This window comes from Lampetra planeri, chromosome 54 (assembly GCF_965212315.1).
Source record: "Lampetra planeri chromosome 54, kcLamPlan1.2.h2, whole genome shotgun sequence".
In the NCBI taxonomy this organism is placed as follows: domain Eukaryota; kingdom Metazoa; phylum Chordata; class Hyperoartia; order Petromyzontiformes; family Petromyzontidae; genus Lampetra; species Lampetra planeri.
Genome location: NC_136160.1, coordinates 483,043 through 506,966, shown reverse-complemented (window position 1 = coordinate 506,966; position 23,924 = coordinate 483,043). Strand labels below are relative to the sequence as shown.

Sequence of the window (23,924 nt, the reverse complement as noted above, 5' to 3'; positions counted from 1 at the left end):
ACCAGGGAGACACCAGGGAGACACCAGGGAGACACAGACACCAGTGAGACACCAGGGAGACACCAGAGAGACACAGCGAGACACCAGTGGGACACCAGGGAGACACCAGGGAGACACAGACACCAGTGAGACACCAGTGAGACACCAGTGGGACACCAGGGAGACACAGTGAGACACAGTGAGACACCAGTGAGACACAGCGAGACATCAGTGGGACACCAGGGAGACACCAGTGAGACACCAGTGGGACACCAGGGAGACACAGCGAGACACCAGGGAGACACCAGGGAGACACAGTGAGACACCAGTGGGACACCAGTGGGACACAGCGAGACACCAGGGAGACACCAGGGAGACACAGTGAGACACCAGCGAGACACCAGTGGGACACCAGTGGGACACCAGTGGGACACAGCGAGACACCAGGGAGACACCAGGGAGACACAGTGAGACACCAGTGGGACACCAGGGAGACACCAGGGAGACACAGACACCAGGGAGACACCAGTGAGACACCAGTGAGACACCAGTGGGACACCAGGGAGACAGTGAGACACTGCCTCTTTGTTTGCCTGCCACGTGCTGCCTGCACAAGCGGGGGGCGGGGGGGGCGAGGATGGGGGGCGGGGGGCTGTTGTTGGGGGGGGGGTAGAGGAAACCATGTGGCTACTGATGGCGGTGTTGGTTCACGCTCGCCCCCTCCCCCTCTCCACCAGCCCCTCCCTCCCCACTGCCCACATCCCGCGGTACCCCCCGCGACCCCGCCCCCTCTTCCTCCCCCTACCCCCCCCCCCGCGCGTGACCTTGCCCACGTGACCCCGCCCACGTGGCCGCAGGGCCGTTGCCAAGCGACGCGGGAATGGAAACTCCTGACCAATTGTGGGGCGGCGCTGTTGCTGAGGGCGAATCGATTCGACGATTATTTATATCGATTCTTGAGTATTTATCTTGAGGGCATATCGATTTGAGAGGTGAATCGATTCCTCGGTTCGCAATGCAGTAAAACATTCGCATCGAATTGGTTGTTAAATCGATATCCGATTCACGTGGCACCTCGCAGCCACTAGAGGCCGCTACACGAACCACTTGGCAGAGTGTTGGAGTCTTTAATGGTGAATTTGAGAATGGAGTCAAATTGACGACCAAATTGAAAGCAGCGACGCTCGGCGACCGGTAGCGTGACCAGCGCCGACGCGGAGTCGTCAAGTTCCCCAGAGGTCAGTGACCTGTGCTGAACTTCTTTCGCACCGTACGTAGCCAACCGAGCTAATCGAGGTGCGGGTGAAGGACAACAACAATGAGAGAGACGCAACAGTGGCCCTCTCTCTCTCTCCAGGTCGTCTCCGATAAGAAGATGGGGGGGGGGGGTCTTCTTTGGAAGTGAAAATGGAGTTGATGACAGTGATAGTGCCAGAGTGTTGATGGTGTTTGGTGGTGGGTGATGGTCATTGTGTGCCTCTGTGGTGGTGGTGATTATTGAGGCATTGTAGTAATTGCATTTGGCGGTGATGAAGTTGGTGGTGGTGGTTGAAGACCGTGATCGTGGTACGCGTTGTAGCTTGTGGAGTTGTGGTGCGGGGTGTCTTGGGGTGGTCTGTCTCACTCATCATGGACACCGTTTCTTGTCTCGGTGTGTCCCATCTGTGAGACTCGTGGCGTGCCTCGGCGTGTGTCTGTGTGTGTATCTTTGTCTTTGTGTCGTGTGTCTGTGTGTGTCGTGGCGTGTGTCTGTGTGTGTGTCTGTGTGTGTGTGTGTCGTGGCGTGTGTCTGTGTGTGTCGGTATGTCTCTGTGTGTGTCTGTGTGTCGTGTCGTGTCCCCTGGGCGCACACGTGGCGGGACTCGGGCCCGCTCCCCCCGCCAGCACACGGAGGGGGTCGGGGGGGGGGCCGAGGAGGAAGGAAGCGAGAGGGGAGCGGGGCCCGGGCCACGGGGAGCCGCGTCGGGGTGGAAGGGGAAGCAGGCGAGGGAAGATTTGTGGTGGTGGGGGGGGAGAGGCAGGATCCAAACTTAAAAGGTCCCACTGACTCAATGTCTCCACGCGTGTCCTTGTCCCTCAGGTCTGCCTTGTCTGCCTGCTTGTATTGCCCCTCTCCTCATTGTCTCATTCTCTCCCTCCTATCCGCGTCTCGCTCGCCTCTCTCCTATTCACATCGCTCTTGTCTCTGCCCTCGTCCTTCTCCACGTTCCTCTCTCATTGACACGTTCCTCTCTCCCCTCTCCCTATCTCCGCTCTCTCGCATTACGTTCAAGGAGAAGAGGGGTGGGCACACTGTGTACGAAAACTAAAATAGCAGACTTCGTGGGAGAACAGGGGTTGGGCTTCCGCGGATTTCTATGCAAGGAATCTTCTGTTGAAGTTAGAACTTCCAAGGCTTCATCATATCATTGCATTTCGCACTGCAGGGAACTTACTTTTAGAGTTTCAACAGCAGTAAGCACATCAACGCAAGAGCAAACTTTAAGACAGTATGGGGCTTTCGCGGATTTCTAAATAGGAAACTTGTTGACGGCAAGTTAGCGATTCTGTAGACTGTGTTTATATTTAAACCCGTGAAGTGCATTCGAGTTTGAGCATTCGTGCTTTGGTAAATACTGTAGTATTAATAATGCTATCAGAACCACAATTTCGCTTCAACCTTTAGAATTCTTTGTGACCACTTGTTGAGACGGGTTACACCTCGTGTAGATTTATAGCGAAACTTTAGTTAAAGGTGAGTCCTTTGACCTATTAGATGCTCTTCACGCATTACACAACTCTACAAAGAAAAATAAAAGTTAGGTTGAATCTTACACGGATGTGTATATATATAGCCCTTGGAGCTGCCGCGGATTTCTGCTGGTCCAGATATCCGCTGGGCCCCGTCCTCCTTGGCACCACTCGCGCCGCGGCTTGGAGGAGGAGGGGGCGGGCCGCGTGCTGCGGTGGGTGTCACGCCGGCCGTGATGTGCCACGGCAGCTGCCCCCCCCCAGCCAGGGACCCCCCCCCCCAGCCAGTGACCCCCCCCCCCAGCCAGGGACCCCCCCCCTTCCACTCCTTCCTCCTCCACTCTTTCACCCTCCACCGCCCCTCGAGGGCGCGGCTCGTCCTCCTTAATTGCCCTCATTAACGAGACGAGGTCACCGAGCCGCGTGGACCCCCTCTCCCCTGCTGCCCCCCCCCCTACCACCACTCCCCAGGATGTGGTGTGCCGCTGGCAGCAGCAGCAGGAGCAGCAGCAGCAGGAGAGTTTGTGTGTCTCGCCACCGTGGGTGGGTTCGTGGAAATCTTAGACGGGGTGGGGGTAGCGGGGGTGGGGGTAGCGGCGGCAGGAGGGAGGGAGGGGGACGAACACTCGAGGCGACTCTCCGGGATCGCTGACACGACACCGCGGTGTCCGTGCACACGCGTGTGCACACGCGTGTGCATGGACACCATCGCATGCACGTGTGTGTATATATATAGCATATGCATGGCTCTGTGTACATAGGTGGATTACACGTACAGTCGTTTGGAAGTGACGTATTCGTGAAGTTACCTTGAAACGTGGACGACACACGTGTGTGTTAGTGACTTGCGCCAACAGTGTGTTGGCGTACGTGTGTTCTGCAGAGTGAGTAGGTGTGTCACATGGAGGTACATGGACACACCACACACAGGGAGGCTTGTGTGATGGCTGTGTGCGTGGTGCTCTGCTCCCAGTGGGCTGTGGTTGTTGCTTGATGGAGTTTGTGGGTTTGAACCGGGCCAGTCTGTGACGAGGGTCTCCTCACGGCTCTGACGACCTGGGTGTGGGGATGTGTGTCTTTGTATCTGGTGGTGGCGGGTGTGAGTGAGGAGAGTGTGGTGTGTGTGTAGGTGGTGGTGATGGTGCAGTGTGTGAGTGAGTGTAGGTGGTGGTCATGGTGCAGTGTGTGGGTGTTTGCGTGTGGTGGTGATGGGGTGTATGAAGGGTGGCGTCGTCAACACCAGTGACGATTATCTGAACCAGTCCTGCATCTCCCCTAGGTCGACTCAGACTTAAATGAGTAATGTGTAAACATGGCCACTCGGCAGACAAAGGCGACCGGGCGTGGTGATGGCCACCCACCACCCCCTTCCCGGCCTCGCCGGCCTTAATAAGGTGATCACTGAGAGTGATGGAGAGTGGGGAAGTTTGTGCCTGGAGGTGGTGGGTTGGAGTTTGTGTATGGGTAAGTGATGCGTGTAAATGTGTGTATGTGTTTGTGAGAGTGTTTGGTGTTTTAGCGATATGAGTGTCAGTGTGTGAGATTGTGTTTTGCAGTACGCTTAGGAATCGTGTAAGTTTGTGAAAGTGTGTCCTTAAGGGTGAGTAGTGGAGCCGCTAGTGGAGTGATTAACCCAGCAACCGGAGTTCAATTCCCGCTCATGACGGTGGCAAATGTGTGAACCGATCCTGGACACTCATAGGTTGACTCTGCCTTAAGCGAGAACCTGGTGCAGTGTGTAAACATTAGTGCGTGGTGCTGGCCTTAATAAGTGCTCGCTAACAGCACATGCCTCAGCAGTATATAACATTATATGCGGGGAGCTTTGTCTTTGTGTAGTTTTGTGACAGTGTGTGCGTGAGGGTGGGAGTAGTGCGAGTGTTGGCGATTGTTCGTGGTAGAGAGGGTGTGAGTGGTGGGGGATGTAGGTTGTGTGTTTTGTGGGGGTTGGAGTATCAGTGTCGCCCTCTGGTGCCGAAACATCTCCCATCATCCCCCTCGTCCCCCTCGTCATCCATAAAAAAACCCGGCAAGTCTCTTCCTGCTTCACCGCACGTGCGGCATTGCTTCCCTGAGCTGGGAGTGGAAATTCCACATTCTTATGGTCTCCCTTCGGCATGTAAAGATTCACCCCCGCCCCAAGAGATTGGATGATTTGGCAGGATTAAAGGTCGTGACCCAAGTCCACAGCTTGTTGTCTGTTTGTCTCTCTCCGCCTCCTTCGTGTTGTTTGCTCTCCTTCGCCAATGGGCCGTGCGTGCGCAGCCTCCGCTTGTGAGTGAGAGGTGGATTGTGACTCCCACCCACCCTCCCCTTCCTCTGCTGCTCCCCTTGGCGGTCGCAGTGGTAGAGTGCGAGGATGACGAGGGGACGGCAGCGGAGGAGCGGGGCGGGCGCTCCGCCCTAATTTCCGCTTCCACCAAGGGCCCCCGGGGGCCCCGGGGCTCCCAGGGGCTCGCGTTCGCTCGAAGGCCCCACTCCTCGCACGCGCCCCGCACCCTCGGTAAGATAGCCGGCGCCCCACGTGTCCCGTGTTCGTGCCAAGATTTCGTGATGAACGTCGCGTAAATAACGATGAACTATATTTATAGATGTCTATTAACATTTATATTGCACGTCAAGTCACCACGAAAAATCACGCTTACCATGATGCTGTAAAGCATACTTCATCATGCCAGCGGTGTCATAATGAGTTGCATGAGTCAAGCAGGTGCGAGTAAAGATAACCACGATCCTGCAGCACCGGCGCTGGTTACTTGGCAGCGGCGGTGCCGCCTCAACCAAAGACGCATCCGTTACCTTTTTAATGGTTTAATTTTCTTGTTGTTGCTCCCCTCACCGTAGCCATGGAGATGGGCGTCGTCATGGCGCCTCGTGGCTTCGCAGCGGCGGGTCTCCAGGCGGGCTCGGCGCTTGGTTGCTATGGCGACGCCAACGACGCCGACGGTTGCTATGACGACGACTTGTCGTCGGTGAGCGCCATGATGTCAGCCGTGATGGGGGCGGCGCAGCTTCCCCGGCCCGGCGCTCACGCCCACCTCGTCGGTCACCACGGCAACCACCTGGATATCGACCGCGACGCCGGGGAGCGGGGGGTGGGAGGCGGGCCGATCGCCGGGGCGGCGGCGGCGCTGGCAAGGAGGGCGGCCACGATCGACGGCGCACTCTCGCCGCGCTCGCTCTCGCCGGCTCCGGGACGCGCCCACCGGCAAAATGGCGGCGGCAGCGGCGCCCGGCGGCCGGTGGTCGGCAACGCCGGGGCGCCGGTCGTCGCGGCGACGGACACGTCGCCGGGAGCACCGGGAGACGGCGGCACCGGCTGCCACGTCTGCCGCGTGTGCAGGCGGGCGCTGAGCTCGGCCAGCTCGCTGGACCGGCACATGCTGGTGCACTCGGGCGAGCGGCCCTACCGCTGCCCCGTGTGCCGCCAGGCATTCACCACCAACGGCAACATGCACAGGTGCGGCGGCTCGCCAGGGCGCACACCCGGCCACGCGCAAAGTTGGTGTCTTTACGAGTAAACGAATCGCGAGGTTGGCGAATCATTCGTTGCCATCTGCGTTGCCCGCCCCCCACCGCCCCCCATGGTCCCCAGGCACATGAAGATCCACGAGAAGGAGCCGGGACTCCCAGACCCCTGGCCTCAGATGGCGCCTCCCCAAAAGCACCCACTCGGCTGCCCCCCTGTGCAGGAGCTCTCGGCCCCCCCAATCGCGCTCCTGGGGCCCCCCGTGACTGCCAAGCGTCCGCTGAGCCCCGCTGAGGCCGAGGATGAGCCCTGGTCCTCCAAAAGGGTAATGAGTGTTTCGTGTTACTTGGTTTAACTGTGTGTTGTGCGTATTGTGTTGTGTGTAGTGTGTGTAGTGTGTGTAGCGTGTGTGTTGAGCTGTGGATTCTCGCTCATGGTCAACACCAGTGGTGATTATCTGTCCTGGACCTCCCCTCGACACTCATTAACAGCACTTGCCCCAACAGGCTGTTCAGGCTATGCAGGGGATCTTTGTCTTTTCCCGTGTTCATTTGGTGTTTGCTGCTGCATGTGGCATTCCAGGTGGCCCACGAGCAGGTGGAGGGGGGGGAGAGGCCGGGCAGCGTGGGGAGCGCTTGTGGGCCTGGCGCCACAGAGGGGCCACGCGAGTGCCATGAGGCGCCGGGCGGGCCCCAGGAGGCACTGTGGCGCTGCCCCCTGTGCCTCAAGCACTCAGCCGTGGAGGAGCAACTGGGCACGATCCCACGGTGAAGCATGCCACATACACTCAGGGCTGTTAGCGAGCACATGTTAAGGCTTGATGGGTACGCTGATCAAACTTTGGTTGTCAAGTTCTTGGTGCAGCTTGCTAACCCGCTACGCTACCATTCCCTATAATTCTCACACTCACAAACACACTCGCTCGCACGCACGCCGCCACCACCCCCGAGCTGCGTCTCGCGCGTTCTCACGCCCGCGACGCGTTCCGTGCGTGTTCTGTGCAGGTGCGAGCACTGCGTCCCCTCCTCCACTTCCACCTCTTCCACTTCTTCTTCCACCACCTCCACCAATATCTCCGCCACCTCCACGAGCGACCCGACGGAGCCCCACCGCGTTCCTCACGGCGCCGGAAGCCCCGGCCTCAGTGGCGGCGCCACGACCCCGAGTAACGACGACGACGACGACGGTGACTCGGGGCCCCCCAAACTGCGTGCGGCCCCCATGTCCCCGTCCCCTCCGCCACCGACGGCGGCGACGACGGCCAGCCCCCCGCTCGACCCCGCGCACATCCAGAGCAATCCCAGCAGCATTCCGAGCGGCTTCCAGCAGCTGGGCTTCGTCGACTTCTGCTGCCAGAAGTTCCCGCTGATCGCCAAGGTGAGCGGAGCGCGAGTCAACCGGCCGGCTCTGCCAGCGGTGCAGCTCGGTTCACCCCGACCCATGTCGGTTTCTAAGCTCTCGGTACACGTGTTGAATCGTACGCGTGGACGAACCATTCACGGTCACGTCAGTGTGATAATTATCGGATCACCTGGGACCGTGACTGGTTCCACCCGTAGTTGATACAAATAAGTTCACCGTCATCATCGTTGTTGGCCATGATCAGTCCATTGCCATCCCTCGTGGTCCTGCAAGACCACCCTTCCGCCAAACCAGGCGTGTCCTGGTTCAGTAGCAGTCTCCTCCTCCTAACTCCTCCAATTGTGAACTGCGGCTGCTGCTGCTGCTACCACCACTGGGGTCTAAATGTTTTAATTGGTGCACGTCACCCCCCCACCCCCCCCACCCCACCCCCCTCCAGGCTTGGTGTGAGGAAAATGCGCGGCGCAGCGCCAGCGCGTCTCACCGCTTCGTGTGCACGGCGTGCGACCGCGCCTTCCCCATGGCTGCCGCGCTCCAGCTGCACCACCGCACTCACCACAACCTGCACCGCTCCACGTCCGTCCAGCCCCACCGCGAGCGCCGCCTCCACCGTCACCGTGACCCCGCGGCGCACCCGCCGGCTCCCCTCCGGCCCGATGGCGCCGTCCTCGGCACGGTCCCATCTGACCCGGCGGACGCCATGGTCGCGTTCATGGGCTACCTGGGCCTGCGCCGCGCGACGGAGGTCGCGACCCCCCGCCCCACCGGCACGGCGGCCTCCGGCGCCGATCGGCCACGGGTCGAGGCCTCGAGGGAGGGGCGATCGCCGCCGGCGCCCTCGGTGACGGCCGTGGCAGCCGCTCCGTTCCCGCCCCCGAGGGCTTTCGTGGCACGGCGTCCGGCCCCCGGGGCGGGGCCTGCGAGGTCGCCACTGCCGGTACCGGCGGGCGCGCCATCGGGGCCGAGCTGCGAGCTGGCCGACATCCAGCAGATCCTGCTCATGGCGGCCACGGCATCGCCGGGCACGACGGGGGTGCTGCTGCCGCTGCCGCCGCTGAGCAAAGCACCACCACTCGCTCCGCCCTCTTCCTTCGCCGCCACCGTTGCTACCAAGCTCATGCCGGCGCTCAAGCCCAAGCCGCGCGCGCCGCCGTCGGTAACCGCGGCGGCCCCGCCCGTCGTCACCGGCACGCTGCTGCCGCTGCCGCCGTCGCCCACGCAGGCGGCGTCCGCGCTCGCGTGCCGCGCCCCGCCGCTAGCGCCGTGCCGAGCCCCGCCGGTCGCCACGGCGACGGGGGAGGCGGAGGGGTCGCTGGGGGTGGAGGGGGCGGTGGCGCGCGGCGGCGGCACCGTCGTGCCGGATTTTGCCGTTCGGCCGGCGCGGTCCGTCGTGGCGGCGGATACCGTCCCCGGCGCCGGCGACGCCGTCGAGCCCATCGACTTGTCGGTGCCGAAATCGAACGGTGCTCCCACCAAACACGGCGCTGGGACCGCGGCGCCCGCGCTCCCGCCCGCGCCACCGGCCGCCCCTGCCGCTCCTCGCCCCCACGCCGACGAGCGTCCGTTCCGCTGCTCGGCCGCGTTCCGCGCGAAGGCGAACCTGGACAAGCACTCGGGCCCCAGCGGCCCCGCCGCGCCGCCGTCGCCTACCGGCGCCACCGGAGCCCGGCTCCTCCCGCCGCCGCCCGGGCCGTGCCCGAGCGGCGGCACGGGCCCCGATGGCACGGCTGACCTCTCCCCTCCGCTGCCGTCCTCGCCGCGAGATGCGGCCGTCCCGTCGCCGCCGCTGGGGACCCTGAAGCAGGAGGAGCCGGCGGAGGAGGCGGCGGAGACCGACCCCGCTCCTCGTCGTTCTCCCGCTTCTTTGTCGGCTGACGCGGGGGGATGGCCCCCAGGGCCCGGCGAGGGTCCGCACGTACGGCGACGGCCCGGCAGCCTCCTGCTGAGGAGCATCCTGGCGGCGAGCGGCACCGGCGAGTCGCCGGAGAAGCTGTTCCTCACCGGCGGGGGGCTCGCCAGGGCCGTCGCCTCCAAGGAGCCGCCCCCCCTCGCCTCCATCGCTCAGATCATTTCGTCCGTGTCGGCGGCGCCCGTGCTGCTGCGTCCCGGCGCGGCGGCCGGAGCTGGGGAGGAGATGGAGGGGGGCGACCCGGGTCGCGCCAACGGCGCCACGCGCCGAGAATCCGGGCCGCCGAGCTTCGAGAGCGAACGGCGCCGCCGCACCGCCGCCGGCTCGGCGCCCGCCGTGCGCAAGCGCGGCCGCCCCTCCAACGCCGCGCGTGCCGCCCTGGCCAACGGCACCGGCCCTCGGCTGGCAGCCAAGCGTCGGAGATGGTCGGACGAGCCCGGCGCCCGGAGCGGACGTCAGAGCGGCGGCGGCGTCATTGGTGGCGGCGTCATTGGCGGCGGCGGCAAGGGCGTGGGCTCCGAGGCGGTGGACCTGGACTCGAGTGGGGAGTTTGCGAGCATCGAGCGCATGCTCGACTCGATGGATTCCAGTCGCTTCATGGTGCTCCTGGAAGCCGCCGGCGCCGGCATAATTCCACCGGCGCCGCCCCGTCCCCGCGTCCCCTCGGCCGGCACCGGGGGATCTGGGGGGTCCGGCGGGGAAGGGGAGAGCGACGGGGGCCACCGCACCCCCGAGCGGCGTCCGGCCGGCGGAGACGGCGCCGACGGTGGCGACGGAGGTTTGGAAGAGGAGGATGAGGATGGGGCGGAGGGGGGGGAGTTTGAGCGCCAGGGCGGGCTGAAGAGGAACACGTACTCCAACTCGGTGCACAGACTCAAGTGCCCGCACTGTCCGCGCCTCTTCCCCTGGATCAGCTCGCTGCAGCGCCACATGCTGACGCACACCGGTGAGGGACGGGCGGCGCTGCACGCGCCGCACGCTGCGCTCGCCGCCAGCCACGCGAGCCGCACCCCCCGCGTCGCGCAGGGAGAGCGCGCCGGCGCCGCGACGGCGCCGCGCGTGTCACTGATCGTGTCACGCGTGTCGCGCCCGTGCCTCCCAGGCCAGAAGCCGTACCCGTGCCCGCACTGCAGCGCCTTCTTCTCCACCAAGTCCAACTGCGAGCGCCACTTGACACGCAAACACATGGGCAAGGGCGGCACGCCCGCCACGCCTTGGCAGTTGGGGTGCGACGGCGCCATCGGGGGCCAGGCCAGCCCACCGGGTGCGTGTGTGTGCGCGTGTGGGCGCGTGTGTGCGCGTGTGTGCTCGTGTGCGCGCGTGTGTGTGCGTGTGTTTACGGGTGCACGGGTGCTCCCTAACAGAACATGCTCCCACAGTCCATATGGGAGATCTTTGTGCATGGGCAGTGTGTAGTGTTGTGGCTTGGAACCTGGTGACCCGAGTTTTGATTCCTGCTCACTACCACCAGTACATGCTGGTGTGTAATTACCAGCACTGGGGAACAAAGGCGGCTGGCCGTGGTGCTGATCATCCACCACCCGTTTATGCACCGTGCCAGCCTAAATAGGTGCTCGTTATAAACACTTGGCCCAACAGACAAATGGCTATATCGCGGACCTTGGTGTTTGTCTGCTCTCGACTCACGATCATAAAGACCCCATTTAAGCTGTAAGTCTTCACCCTGGGGTGTGACACAGATGCCTTCTGTTCCTGACAGAATCTTGTTTTGAGCTTTCCTGGGGGGCTGAGGTATGGCAGGGTGGTTCTGCTGTCTTCCTACTGATCGATCCTGTTATGTATGCTGATGATTTGGTGAGTTGGAAAATCTTCTGAACTTTTCACAAGACAAAGAACCTGCCTGTGACATCGAGTGCTTCATCCCCTCAACTCGCCATGAGCAATGCCGGTTGCGGAGAGGTAGAGTTGCGGAGAGGTAGAGTTCCCATACCGTAACCGTGGCAGCGTGCACATGACGAGCTCCAGTTTGGCAACCGAGGAGGTCTCGCTCTAAATAAGTCGGGCGGCGTGTCGGGGAGCCTGCCCGTGTGTGTGCCGTGTTGTTAGAAGTTTGATTTTGCGTCTGCGAGTCCACTGAATGCGTTCCAAGTGCTAACGGGTATGGCCGTCCTTTGCAGATTCCCCACGGTGTATCTGCATGGAGTCCGTGGAGGAGAAGGTGATGGAGCCGGGACTCGCCGTGAAACTGGAGATCGTTGAGGATGATGAGGGTGACGATGGACGCGGCTCCACGGGACCGGCCACTAAGACCTCTCCGCCGCCATCACCGCGATCATCGCCGCGGCCATCTCCGTTGCCATCGTCGCCAGCTCCATCGCCGCTGCCGGGGCTAGCACCGCCACCAACGCCGCCGTCTTCGCCGTCACCACCTTCACTTCCACCACCACCACTACCGACGGTGCCATCGCAACCATCGCCATCGCAACCAACGCCATCACAACCATCGCCATCACAACCATCGCCATCACAACCATCGCCCCTGCCGCCGCCGTCATCGTCCATCTCTTCCGTGACTCACGCCGATGCAGGGACCTCCATCTCGCCGCAAAAAATCAAAACGGAGTTCCCGGCGCTCGCCAACGGATTCGCAACCGCGACAAATGGAAACTGCGACGATGCCAACAACATGGACGAAGATGACGACGACGACGAAGAGGAGGAGCAGGGGGAGGGGTCGGAAGGGTGGGACGACCCCGATGACGACACGTCCAGCAACAAGAGCCTGGACCTTGATTTCGCCGCCAAACTCATCGACTTCAAGCTGGGCCCTGGCGGCACCGGCGTGGGAGGCCTGGCGATCCCGACGGAGGTCACGGCGGCGGCGCTGGGGGGCCCGGTCAGGCCCCTGGCGGCGGGTAGCGTCCCCGCGGCGCTGCTGGTGTGCGAGTCTTGCGGGAAAACGTTCCGGCACCGTGCGGTGCTGGCGCGGCACCGGCGCGTGCACACGGCCGAGCGGCCGTTCCGCTGCCCGCAGTGCGAACGCACCTTCACCACCAAGTTCAACCTGCAGCGGCACGCGCAGCGCCACGCCGCCGCGGCGGCGCCGGCGGCGGCTGCCGCCCGGCAAACGCTTGCCAAGCTGCTCCCGTCGGGGCCGCTGCCCGACGCCGTCGTCCCCGCCACCGTTCGCGGCGGCGGCGGCATTGCCGTGACGGCGCGGGACAAGCGGGGGAAGAGGGGCGGTGGCGGTGCCCGTCGCGGCGGCGGCTCTTCCCGGGACGCGCGGTGCGAGTCTCGGGAGCACGGCTCGCGGGGATCGGAGCACGGCGACGGTGCCGCTCGGGCCGGCGAGGATGTCGGGGAGGACGGGACGGCGGCCGGGGACGTCGAGCGTGGAGACGGAGCCCCGGAGGGGGGCGAGGCCGGGGGGGGGAAGGAGCGAGAGAAGAGGAAGAAAGTGTGCGAGGTTTGCAACAAGCGGTTCTGGTCGCTGCAGGATCTCACGCGGCACATGAGGTCGCACACGGGTGAGGAGGCCTTCGCGACGCGTCGCTCTTCCCGCACGCCATGCCATTGGGTGATCCATTTATGGGCAGCAGTGTGGTGGCGCAGTGGCAACACTCCCGCCTCGCAGCAAGAGGCACCTGGGTTTGATTCCCGACTCGGGCGTTTTCCTGTGTGGAGTTCCTCTGTTCTCCCCCTGTTCTGTGCGGGTTTCCCCTGGGTTTTGCTGTTTCCTCCTATAGCTACAAAAATACACACAGTGGTATTGGAAAACATGCCAAACAGCAACGTCTCCCCCTACTGCTAAAAATTTGGCAGGACCCTCCTATAAAAGCCCACACTTTAAGTTTAACTCCACGCACAAGTGCTGTGTCGGATTGTCAACGCGGCCGTGTTGTGTGTGTGGCATCTGCACCTCCAGGCGAGCGACCGTACAAGTGCGACACGTGCGAGCGCACGTTCACCCTCAAGCACAGCCTCGTGCGCCACCGCCGCATCCACGACAAGGGCGGCCGCGCCGAGGCCTGGCGGCCTCCGGGGCCCCGGTGTCTCCTGCCGGCGCCGACGACACCGCCACCGGCGGCGCAGCCTCCCGGAACGGCGTCGCCGCCGCCGAACGACGGGGCCCCCAGCCCGCCGCGGGAAACCCGCGACCCCGGGGAGGTCATCCAGGGCTCGTTCTTCCAGTCGGTGAGCGTGCGTGGCTTTGTGGGGGCGCCGGCCGCAGGGAGGCCGTTTTGCGCTTTGTTTGTTTGGCAGTGCATCTGCATCACCGGCGTAGTTACGCACAGCAGCGACATGGCTGAGGGGGCGGGGGAATTGAGACCCATCGGTGCTGCCCCTGGGGCTTGTCGCCGTCTTTGTTGTTGCCCGGCTCCGGCTGCTCAGCTCCGGCTGCTCGGCTCCATGGTGTCGCTTCCCTCCCCCCAGTCCCACCACTACGTTCTTATAAAGCGCCTTGGGGCTCCGTTAGGTGAGGAATCAAATTATGACTGGCCGCATACACACTTGACGCGTTCGTGCCGCTCTCTGCAGGTTGGCGCCACCGTGCCGTTTCCGACGCTTACGCTGGGCTGCTGGGGCGTCGCCGCGGGAGCCCTGGGCGCTGGGAGAACGGCGGACGCCGGCGCCGCCGGTGCCTCCGGGGGCCTGGCGGCGGCCCGCGATCGCGCCCGCCGCTCCGACATCATCAAGAGCCTCTTGGGTCTGCCCGACGGCACCGTCCTGGAACAGATGCTCGAGTCGGCCGACTCTGCCGCACAGCTGCTCGGCGTGTGAGCGCTGCCGCCGACGCATCGGCTCAATAGTCCGCTCCGTCCGAGGTGAAATTTGGGGTTTGCGCACCGCGGGAGGTCGGGAGGTCAGCCACGCCGGTTCCATCTTCCTGCCGTCGCTGGGACGTCTTCCTTCCCTGCACGAGCGCGCACGCAGTATTCCCGCGTAGCTGGTCTCCGGGCGCCGCCGTGGCTCGTGCGGCGCCGGTACTTGGCGACACGGGGCCCGGCGCGACGGGGTTCGGGTCGGGCGGCACTTTATGCCGGCGTGGACCGCGTGTGCGCGCCAGGAGCAGGCAGTATTAATGTGGCGACGACGCGAGTGGCTCGTGTCACCGGGTCGGGTTCTTTAGGCTACGGCCGCCGGCTGGGGGCAGCCAGGGGCGGCCAGAGTCCACCGTGTTGTGCCTTGTGTTAAGACGGCAACGGGGGGCAGCGCAAGCGGTCGCGTCAAGCCCGCCCCGCCCCGCCCAGCTTTCGCTTCCCTAAACTGACGGTGCCTTGCGGGGGAGTGACAGGCGAGATCGTGAAGCGCTGGGAGGACGTCCGCTACACAGTCGGGGGCTACTCAGGGGTCCATGAGGACCCAGGAGACCCCAGGGTAAAGGGGAGCAGCCAAGGGGGGACAGTGCCTTCTGCCTTCGTCCCCCGGTCACTGCACCAGCGACCCGGATACCAGCGAGAGAAGCAAACCGCTAACACGCCGGCTGTTTGGCGACCGACGGATTATGGCGCTTTGGGGAATATGTCACAAAAGCGATTCGCCGCCTCGCCGTCGACTCACGAGTGCCTTCCTCAGTTTTGAGAATCGAGCAATACATGCGGCGGTTGTGCGTGCCTGGCCAGGCAAGTGGCGATGCCACGGGCCGGCGCAGCCACAGCCGACGAAGCCTTGAGAAAGCCATGCTTATTTTCATAGTAATAACGGTGTCAATTGTACAGGCGTTAGGTTTGTGTTTTCTATACATATATTATATATTTATATACGAATGAACTGGAGGGTGCTCTAGCTTCGCCTGCATGAATGTTCACACTGGGCTTTGATGGAAATCAGATTACCGGCAATGTCGTTGCTCATGTTATTGTTATGATTACGATGCTGTTCTTGTTATTTTTCCCGTGTTGCCACTCGGGGCAGGAGGATCATCGATTCCCAAGTTGCGTTCAAGCCATGATGCGCTTGAGCAACGTTGGGGCAATTGTCGCCAGGAACACGTTTACTTTGAGCAACTATGGCAACTTGTTACGGTAGTGGCGAAGAGCGATTTGGGGGTTTTGTCCAGCCAGTGAAAAACTGTTTGAAGACGGCGCGTTTGATGAACTGTGATTGGTTGACGCAGCATCCAACCTCGGGTAGTCGCGTACCGGCGCCGTCTGATCGGAACTTGAAGCAGCGATGAGATTTTTTCAGATTTGGGTGACTACATTTAATTTACAATAGTACAATGATGCAGCAACCATTGCCGGCAACGATTGCCCTGAATTTGCCGTGGGGTTTACTGTGGCCTTCAGCAAGAGGCTTTTTCATGAGGCCACGGCGCGCGGGGCCTTCCGCGCATCCTCTCTCGGCGGAGTCGCCTCGGTGAATCCGTTCCGCCGACTCGGCTCGCCGCATCTTCCTCTCGACGCACCAGCCTGTCTGGCAAGTCCTGCCCATCGGTCACACGAGCAGCCGGTCACCGCCGCCCGGTGCGGCCGAGCATCTCGACTAGGACCGGTTGGGTAATGGCGGCAACCGACGCGTCTTTGCCGGTGGTGTTGGGATGGGTGCCGAGGTCGCCGCGAAACGATGACCTATTTGGAAAACGGCACTGCAGTAAATCGGTAGCCTCGACCCAAACCATACAGCAATTCCTAACCTCTGAGCCATATCTCTGTCGTTAACGATATCCATAACCCCAACTCTATCCCAAACCAAACCCTGATCTTTAATCGTAGACCCAACCGCAACTCTGATTTGGCCTCCGCGTTATTTCCCAAGCATGGCAGCAGTGCCCTCGTCATCCCCTCCCTCCGCTCGATTTGAATGCTGAAAACCAAAGAGATTTATGTTCCCGCGCCCCCTCCCCCATCCCCGACCCGGAGCGGCCGTGCGTGCCGCTCCCGGCTAATGCGGGCGGCACCGGCGAGGCGAGGTGGCCCCAGCGGCCAGGGCTCGCGCCGGGCAGCGGTGCGCGGCGCCAGCAGATGGAGCCTCCTCGCGTCTTCCACGCGCTCGTTTTCTATGTTTTTTGTAACGGATGAATAAACGCAGAGTATGCTTGACACCGCCGTGCCGCCCTCTCTTGATACAAACACGGGGGCTTTTTTGGATTTAATAAAATGATAATGCATGGCTCCTTTTGTCAATCCATGACCTCCCCTCGCTGTGCACATCGTGGGGCTGTTGTACGACGAAGTTTTACCACACCGGTTCGTGTTGGTAGGCCAAGGGATGGGAACTCGGTACCAAGTTGGATATCGCCCACCGCCGATATTGGCTATGGCCGGGAATGAAACTTGCTCGGGCCGACGGGTTCATCACGCACTTTGTAGCCCCTGCACCACAGATTTAGACAGCATCTACATGCAAGCGCGTCTTGAGATGCCGACCCTGATGCCGGTTTATGAAGTCAACTGCCCCCATCGTGATGACGCAATATCGGAACCGGCTCGATGGAGCAAGTGGGGCTGCAGCGGTTTGCACGCTGCGCTATAAACCCGCCATACTAAGTCAGGTGCCAGCCACAGATAACATCGGTGACCAGGGATGTACGAACCAGTCCTGGGCACCACCTACTTCACCGATCCGCACTCACCGGCGTGAGGTTCGGTCAAACAACCTCGACTGACATAGCATGGGGGAGGCCTGAACCCAGCAGTTGATTGGCAGATGTCAGTGCATTTGTATTATTGTATCGGTCCATTTGGAGGAGGCATTGCTGCGGCAGCCTGGAGGAAAGGGACAAGCGAGGAAGAACTGTCGGGTGGTGCTCTCGGAGGCAGCTGCAGCTCCTCTGGAAGGGGGTCCCGGATAGTGTGACCGTGTGGGGCCCACCACAGTGGGTCACCGCGATGGAGGAGAGCGAGCTTGGGGTTGGCCAAAGGGACATTTGGTGGTTCAGGGCCCACTCCAGCAGCCCCCTACTGCCAGTCCTGCACGGAGGATCCGGCAGGAGTCGGCAAGGAATGGAATGACAAGAGTGAAATGCTGGGCTGCCTTGTTCGTGAACACTGCAAGGCCCAAATACAGAAGTACGTAGAGAGCACCAAGTGGCTACATTTCCAGCCTCGTCTTCAATCTATTGCGGTCGAAGTGGTCGGTTGACCATCCTTGGCCATGCTCGTCAGTGTGGGTTGAAGGCATGGAGCACAGACTTGGAAGCAAAGTACAGAACTCCTCTCATCCGGTGTGATCCAGGGTACAAACATCGCAGATCCTATGATCTGCACAACTCCACTGATGCGCAAAAAACCTGCGTATAATCAGACAATGGCAACTGAGCATGATAGACACACCACCGTGTCCGCAGTGATGGCCTTAATACGTTCTCGATAACAGCACTTGCCCTAACAGCCCGTTTGCACTACACGAGATCTTCGCAAGTGCACATGTACTTGAATGAGTGTGCGTGTCCCTGTATACATCTGTGTATCGCCTGCACGCGTCTCGGCTTGTTCACTGCCTGAGGCCTGCAGTTGCAAAACCCCGCTAGGTTATCCACCGCGACGCGTGGAGGTTGCGCCAACCTCAGCCGTACCGCCTGTTGCAGGCGACCTGTGAACTCGACTCAAGGTGACGCCCGGGAGACGGTGATGGCTTCAACCCTGAGCACCTTTAGACACCGGATCCCGAGTGACACCACCAGGGCTGACTTTCACACCGGATATTTTCCGGGTTGCTGGTAGATTAACGACTGTCACCGTGACTCATAGCCACAGCCATCACGAGAGGTGTGCTGAATGTGGAAATATATTCTGGGTGGATGACTCGGAGAGACCTTGGAAGGGAAGCCCAGTGCTGGTTCAGATGGTCAGAACAGATATTATCCGTGGCGAGAATCACGCCACTGGATGAGGAGCGCAGTTTGATAACCACTGCACCGTCGCTCCAGCCTGGATGCCACAGATGCACACACGGGCGTCAACAACAACAGGATCAAACTTTTAATGGAGCTTTTACAAACATATCTGCAATATAACCGGGGAAGAGAATGAACTGTAAGTGGGGGGGCAGGGGCGGAGGGGGGGCGCCGTTGATAGAGTGGCAGGCCGTCGAGCCTTGCGGTGCGAGGGGCAAACGTAAACGTTGGGGGGAGCTACGCGGAGGTGGCTGGAAGGTCGCCCTTGCGTCGGGAGACAACGCAATCGCGCTGGCTGCAGTGGACATCGCAACCGAGGTGGGTGGCATGCATCGGCATGGGTTGAGGTCAATGGGTCCGGGTGGGGTTGGGACCACCAGCAGCAGGCGGGGAGGGGTGCGATGGCGGCGGCGCCATCAGACGCCGCCCCTTAGCGCCAGCACGAGGTGCAGCACGGAGCCGCCCTGGATTTTGTAGTCGGCGGCCGTCTTCTCATCGTTCCTACGAGGAAATGGACGAGGTCAGCATGTGGAAGCTCTCGGGCAGAACGTGAAGGCAAGAAACTCATTTGAGTAATAATTACAGGACTGCACTGGCAGCAGCAATGCATTGGTTTGTCAATTAACGCAACAGCATATTCGCATCTTCTCGAGCGTATACATCAAACCACACAAAGATTAATAAAGTATTAAAACATTTACCACACTTCCCCTTCTCATAAGCATCTATACATTATACACAATTCTACCACACTAAAATATCAAATCTGTCAGCATTTAACTATTTACCACATTTCCCCTTCCCACAAATCTTACAACAGCTGTTCTCAGCTCGAGGAAAACCTTTTGTGGGGCGGGGAGGCGGCACAGGCTGTGGCACGGAACCCGCCGTGCAGGGTAATTTTGACACGAGGGTAGGCCTCTGTAAGCTATACCAAACAAGATTCAGAAGCCCCTGCCGCCTTACATTAAGCCTTTTTATCCGATACCATTAATCGGCACTCAAATATCATGCAGCATTCAACCACTTAGCACACACACCTCTCACAAGCCTTACAAATACGCCTGTCACATTTGACATCACTCCACACTCAAATACTAACCGCACTCGGCTAGGGACCACGCCTTCCCTTTTCGCAAGTCACGCTCACTGTAAAAATCACTGTAAAAATCACCAAAGGGCCACATCTTTCCTTGAACCAAATCACCACAACTAACTATTATTAACATTACACTTGTTTACCCAGGGAAGCCTCAATGAGTCTCAAGACTATTTTTTAGTAGGCTCTTGACAAGTGTTTGCAGGAGGGGCGATTTAGTTTAACACGTGACAAATTGGCACGTTCTGTTTACGTGGCAACCCTTACCAGTTGGCTGTGTCGGGTGGTGGTGGGTTTTAACGACACATTCATATATTTACGTGATCTAACCCAAAAAACCTCTATTATGGACCAATGACATTGTATGTTTTTTTAACTATGGGGAAGTAAACCGGAGAACACTGAGGAAACCCAAACTAAACAGGGGGAGAACATACACGCTCCACACAGAAAGGCACACGAGTCAAGAATCGAATCCAGGTCCCTTCTTGCTGTGAGTCATGAGTATACTCGTGCGTCGATTCATCTAGATTCTGATAGTACTGCTGTTGACGCCGCTGGTTGTCCTGGCACCAAACTAGAAGTCTGACTGGGTTCCCGCCGTCTGGTGAAACGGAGACAACGAGAGAGGTCCATGCGGCTGGAGAGAGAAGGGAGCTCCTACATCTGTTTGCCGCTGAAGATGAGCCGCTGCTGAGGAGGGGGGATTCCCTCCTTCTCCTCGACGCGCTCCTTGATCCGCTCCACCTGGGGGGTTAAGCGGGAGGTGAGGGGGGGTAGAGGGCCGATGCAGTGCTCAGAAGACAAATCTTGTTGGTCTTGGGGGTTGTCTGACCAAGCTTCAAGAAGCTGGTCGCCCAGACATAACGTGTACGAGTAAAAAATCATTGATGCTAACACGCGATTCAAAGCGTAACATGGGAGAGAGCGGGGAGCAGTACGCACCTTGTCCGTTGGCTCGATGTCAATTTCAATCTCTTTCCCTGTGAGTGTCTGCAAGACACGGGGAGACATGGGGAGACACAGGGAGACACGGGGAGACATGTTACATTGTGAGACGTGTTACATTGTGACACGGGGAGACATGATGAGACACAGCGCGCAGTCCCCGAGTCTGTAGTTATGAGTCAGAAACTCTTGCAGGCTCCAATATAAGTTTCTGTATTTTACATTTTCTAAATTAAAAAAACTATTTATTTACAACTGCTTTTTGTGCTTAGTTTGTTGTCCTTCCCCCATACCTCCGATTAACACGGTTGGCTATGTACGGTGTGAAATAAATTCAACATACATACAAAATCCACTTATTTAGCTTCGGAGACTCAAAGGTCTCGGGGTAATGTCGTCTCAGGATTCTCTGGGTTACAGTCTTTAGATCTCTAGGGGTCCGAGTCTCAGAGATCTCGGGATCTCAGTTTCTAATAGTCCCAGTGTTAGGGATCCCAGTGATTCAGTGATACGGTCTGAAGGATACGAGTGTTTGGGTATATTAGGTGTTTATGGTCGAAACAGTAAAGGGGTTACAGAGTTAAAGTCACATTCTTATGGACTTTAGTGTCTCGAGTCTTAGAGTTAAGGTGTTAGATTCCCCAGATCTGGAGTCTCTCAGTCCCCGTGTCTCTCAGTCCCCGGGTATCGCTCTGCCCCGGGTTCTCTAAAGTCCCGAGTTAAACAGTCCCTGGGTTTGTCTCTGTCCCTGGGTTTGTCTCTGTCCCTGGGTTTGTCTCTGTCCCTGGGTTTGTCTCTGTCCCTGGGTTTGTCTCTGTCCCTGGGTTTGTCTCTGTCCCTGGGTTTGTCTCTGTCCCTGGGTTTGTCTCTGTCCCCGGGTTTGTCTCTGTCCCCGGGTTTGTCTCTGTCCCTGGGTTTGTCTCTGTGCCTGGGTTTGTCTCTGTGCCTGGGTTTGTCTCTGTCCCTGGGTTTGTCTCTGTCCCTGGGTTTGTCTCTGTCCCTGGGTTTGTCTCTGTCCCTGGGTTTGTCTCTGTCCCTGGGTTTGTCTCTGTCCCCGGGTTTGTCTCTGTCCCCGGGTTTGTCTCTGTCCCCGGGTTTGTCTCTGTCCCTGGGTTTGTCTCTGTCCCTGGGTTTGTCTCTGCTCCTGGGTTTGTCTCTGTCCCCGGGTTTGTCTCTGTCCCCGGGTTTGTCTCTGTCCCTGGGTTTGTCTCTGTCCCTGGGTTTGTCTCTGTCCCTGGGCTTGTCTCTGTCCCTGGGCTTGTCTCTGTCCCTGGGCTTGTCTCTGCTCCTGGGTTTGTCTCTGTCCCTGGGTGTCTCTGTCCCTGGGTTTGTCTCTGCTCATGGGTTTGTCTTTGTCCCTGGGTCTCTCTGCCCCTGGGTCTGTCTTTGTCCCTGGGTTTGTCTCTGTCCCTGGGTTTGTCTCTGTTCCTGGGTTTGTCTCTGTTCCTGGGTTTGTCTCTGTCCCTGAGTTTGTCACTGTCCCTGAGTTTGTCTCTGTCCCTGAGTTTGTCTCTGTCCCTGAGTTTGTCTCTGTCCCTGGGTTTGTCTCTGTCCCTGGGTTTGTCTCTGTCCCAGGGTTTGTCTCTCTCCCTGGGTTTGTCTCTGTCCCTGGGTTTGTCTCTGTCCCTGGGTTTGTCTCTGTCCCTGGGTTTGTCTCTGCCCCTGGGTTTGTCTCTGTCCCTGGGTTTGTCTCTGTCCCTGGGTTTGTCTCTGTCCCTGGGTTTGTCTCTGTCCCTGGGTTTGTCTCTGTCCCTGGGTTTGTCTCTGTCCCTGGGTTTGTCTCTGTCCCTGGGTTTGTCTCTGTCCCTGGGTTTGTCTATGTCCCTGGGTTTGTCTCTGTCCCTGGGTTTGTCTCTGTCCCTGGGTTTGTCTCCGTCCCTGGGTTTGTCTCCGTCCCTGGGTTTGTCTCCGTCCCTGGGTTTGTCTCTGTGTCCCTGGGTTTGTCTCTGCTCCTGGGTTTGTCTCTGTCCCTGGGTGTCTCTGTCCCTGGGTTTGTCTCTGCTCATGGGTTTGTCTTTGTCCCTGGGTCTCTCTGCCCCTGGGTCTGTCTTTGTCCCTGGGTTTGTCTCTGTCCCTGGGTTTGTCTCTGTCCCTGGGTTTGTCTCTGTTCCTGGGTTTGTCTCTGTTCCTGGGTTTGTCTCTGTCCCTGAGTTTGTCACTGTCCCTGAGTTTGTCTCTGTCCCTGAGTTTGTCTCTGTCCCTGAGTTTGTCTCTGTCCCTGGGTTTGTCTCTGTCCCTGGGTTTGTCTCTGTCCCTGGGTTTGTCTCTGTCCCAGGGTTTGTCTCTCTCCCTGGGTTTGTCTCTGTCCCTGGGTTTGTCTCTGTCCCTGGGTTTGTCTCTGCCCCTGGGTTTGTCTCTGTCCCTGGGTTTGTCTCTGTCCCTGGGTTTGTCTCTGTCCCTGGGTTTGTCTCTGTCCCTGGGTTTGTCTCTGTCCCTGGGTTTGTCTCTGTCCCTGGGTTTGTCTCTGTCCCTGGGTTTGTCTCTGTCCCTGGGTTTGTCTCTGTCCCTGGGTTTGTCTCTGTCCCTGGGTTTGTCTCTGTCCCTGGGTTTGTCTCTGTCCCTGGGTTTGTCTGTCCCTGGGTTTGTCTCTGTCCCTGGGTTTGTCTCTGTCCCTGGGTTTGTCTCTGTCCCTGGGTTTGTCTCTGTGCCTGGGTTTGTCTCTGCTCCTGGGTTTGTCTCTGTCCCTGGGTTTGTCTATGTCCCTGGGTTTGTCTCTGTCCCTGGGTTTGTCTCTGTCCCTGGGTTTGTCTCTGTCCCTGGGTTTGTCTCCGTCCCTGGGTTTGTCTCCGTCCCTGGGTTTGTCTCCGTCCCTGGGTTTGTCTCTGTGTCCCTGGGTTTGTCTCTGTGTCCCTGGGTTTGTCTCTGCTCCTGGGTTTGTCTCTGCTCCTGGGTTTGTCTCTGTCCCTGGGTTTGTCTCTGTCCCTGGGTTTGTCTCTGTGTCCCTGGGTTTGTCTCTGTGTCCCTGGGTTTGTCTCTGCTCCTGGGTTTGTCTCTGCTCCTGGGTTTGTCTCTGCTCCTGGGTTTGTCTATGTCCCTGGGTTTGTCTCTGTCCCTGGGTTTGTCTCTGTGTCCCTGGGTTTGTCTCTGTGTCCCTGGGTTTGTCTCTGCTCCTGGGTTTGTCTCTGCTCCTGGGTTTGTCTCTGTCCCTGGGTTTGTCTCTGTCCCTGGGTTTGTCTCTGTGTCTCTGGGTTTGTCTCTCTGTCCCTGGGTTTGTCTCTGTCCCTGGGTTTGTCTCTGCTCCTGGGTTTGTCTCTGTGTCCCTGTGTTTGTCTCTCTGTCCCTGGGTTTGTCTCTGTGTCCCCGGGACTAGGCGAGTGTCAGGTCTGAGAAGGGCCTGGGTCGCGCTCCCTCCGCGGGGTGCCGCTCCCTGTCCACCCTCCCCCGTCGCCAACCCCCGCTCCTCACCTTGACCTTGATGAGCATCGCGGCTTCGTGTGGTGTCGCTCCGGCCTCTCTCTCTCTCACGCTCAACGCCGCTACCGCCGCTACCGCCGCTGCTGCTGCTGCCGCTGCTGCCGCTGATGTCGCCGTGAATCGCGCGAGGGGAGAAGCGCGGCCGTGATCAGAGCTCGCGCCGTGACGTCACCGGCGCCGCAGTGTCCGCGCCTCTGATTGGCCGCGCCCGTCC

The 23,924-nt window shown here is 59.9% G+C and overlaps 2 protein-coding genes across 4 annotated transcripts in view; one reads left to right on the top strand and one right to left on the bottom strand.

The window, feature by feature from the left end:
* The window catches only part of LOC144735165 (uncharacterized), a 35,988-nt gene extending 19,535 nt beyond the window's left edge, over window positions 1-16,453 (top strand). The window contains exons 2-11 of one of the 3 annotated variants that reach the window (XM_078617608.1): window positions 5,054-5,212; window positions 5,554-6,169; window positions 6,305-6,503; window positions 6,761-6,945; window positions 7,183-7,555; window positions 7,980-10,395; window positions 10,552-10,713; window positions 11,588-12,937; window positions 13,336-13,604; window positions 13,950-16,453. In XM_078617608.1, coding sequence (XP_078473734.1) covers window positions 5,054-5,212; window positions 5,554-6,169; window positions 6,305-6,503; window positions 6,761-6,945; window positions 7,183-7,555; window positions 7,980-10,395; window positions 10,552-10,713; window positions 11,588-12,937; window positions 13,336-13,604; window positions 13,950-14,192 — 5,972 coding nt within the window. In that variant the 3' untranslated portion in view covers window positions 14,193-16,453. The remainder of the gene's footprint in view (window positions 1-5,053; window positions 5,213-5,553; window positions 6,170-6,304; window positions 6,504-6,760; window positions 6,946-7,182; window positions 7,556-7,979; window positions 10,396-10,551; window positions 10,714-11,587; window positions 12,938-13,335; window positions 13,605-13,949) is intronic. The other 2 variants (XM_078617609.1, XM_078617610.1) reach the window with 2 other exon arrangements.
* Window positions 16,454-18,319: 1,866 nt separating this feature from the next.
* On the bottom strand, window positions 18,320-23,909 carry NEDD8 (NEDD8 ubiquitin like modifier). Its single transcript, XM_078617612.1, has 4 exons — window positions 23,702-23,909; window positions 20,294-20,341; window positions 20,013-20,095; window positions 18,320-18,750 (listed from the first exon to the last, which is right to left on the bottom strand). The coding sequence occupies exons 1-4, from the start codon at window positions 23,717-23,719 to the stop codon at window positions 18,666-18,668; spliced, it is 234 nt and encodes a 77-aa protein (XP_078473738.1). The 5' UTR covers window positions 23,720-23,909; the 3' UTR covers window positions 18,320-18,665.
* Between the last annotated feature and the right edge of the window lie 15 nt (window positions 23,910-23,924).

Excerpts from the sequence above, each read along its gene's own strand:
- NEDD8 (XM_078617612.1), bottom strand. Across the intron at positions 20,096-20,293 it reads ACATCGAGCCAACGGACAAG|GTGGAGCGGATCAAGGAGCG; the intron begins GTGCGTACTGCT and ends TTAACCCCCCAG. Across the intron at positions 18,751-20,012 it reads ATCTTCAGCGGCAAACAGAT|GAACGATGAGAAGACGGCCG; the intron begins GTAGGAGCTCCC and ends ATTTCCTCGTAG.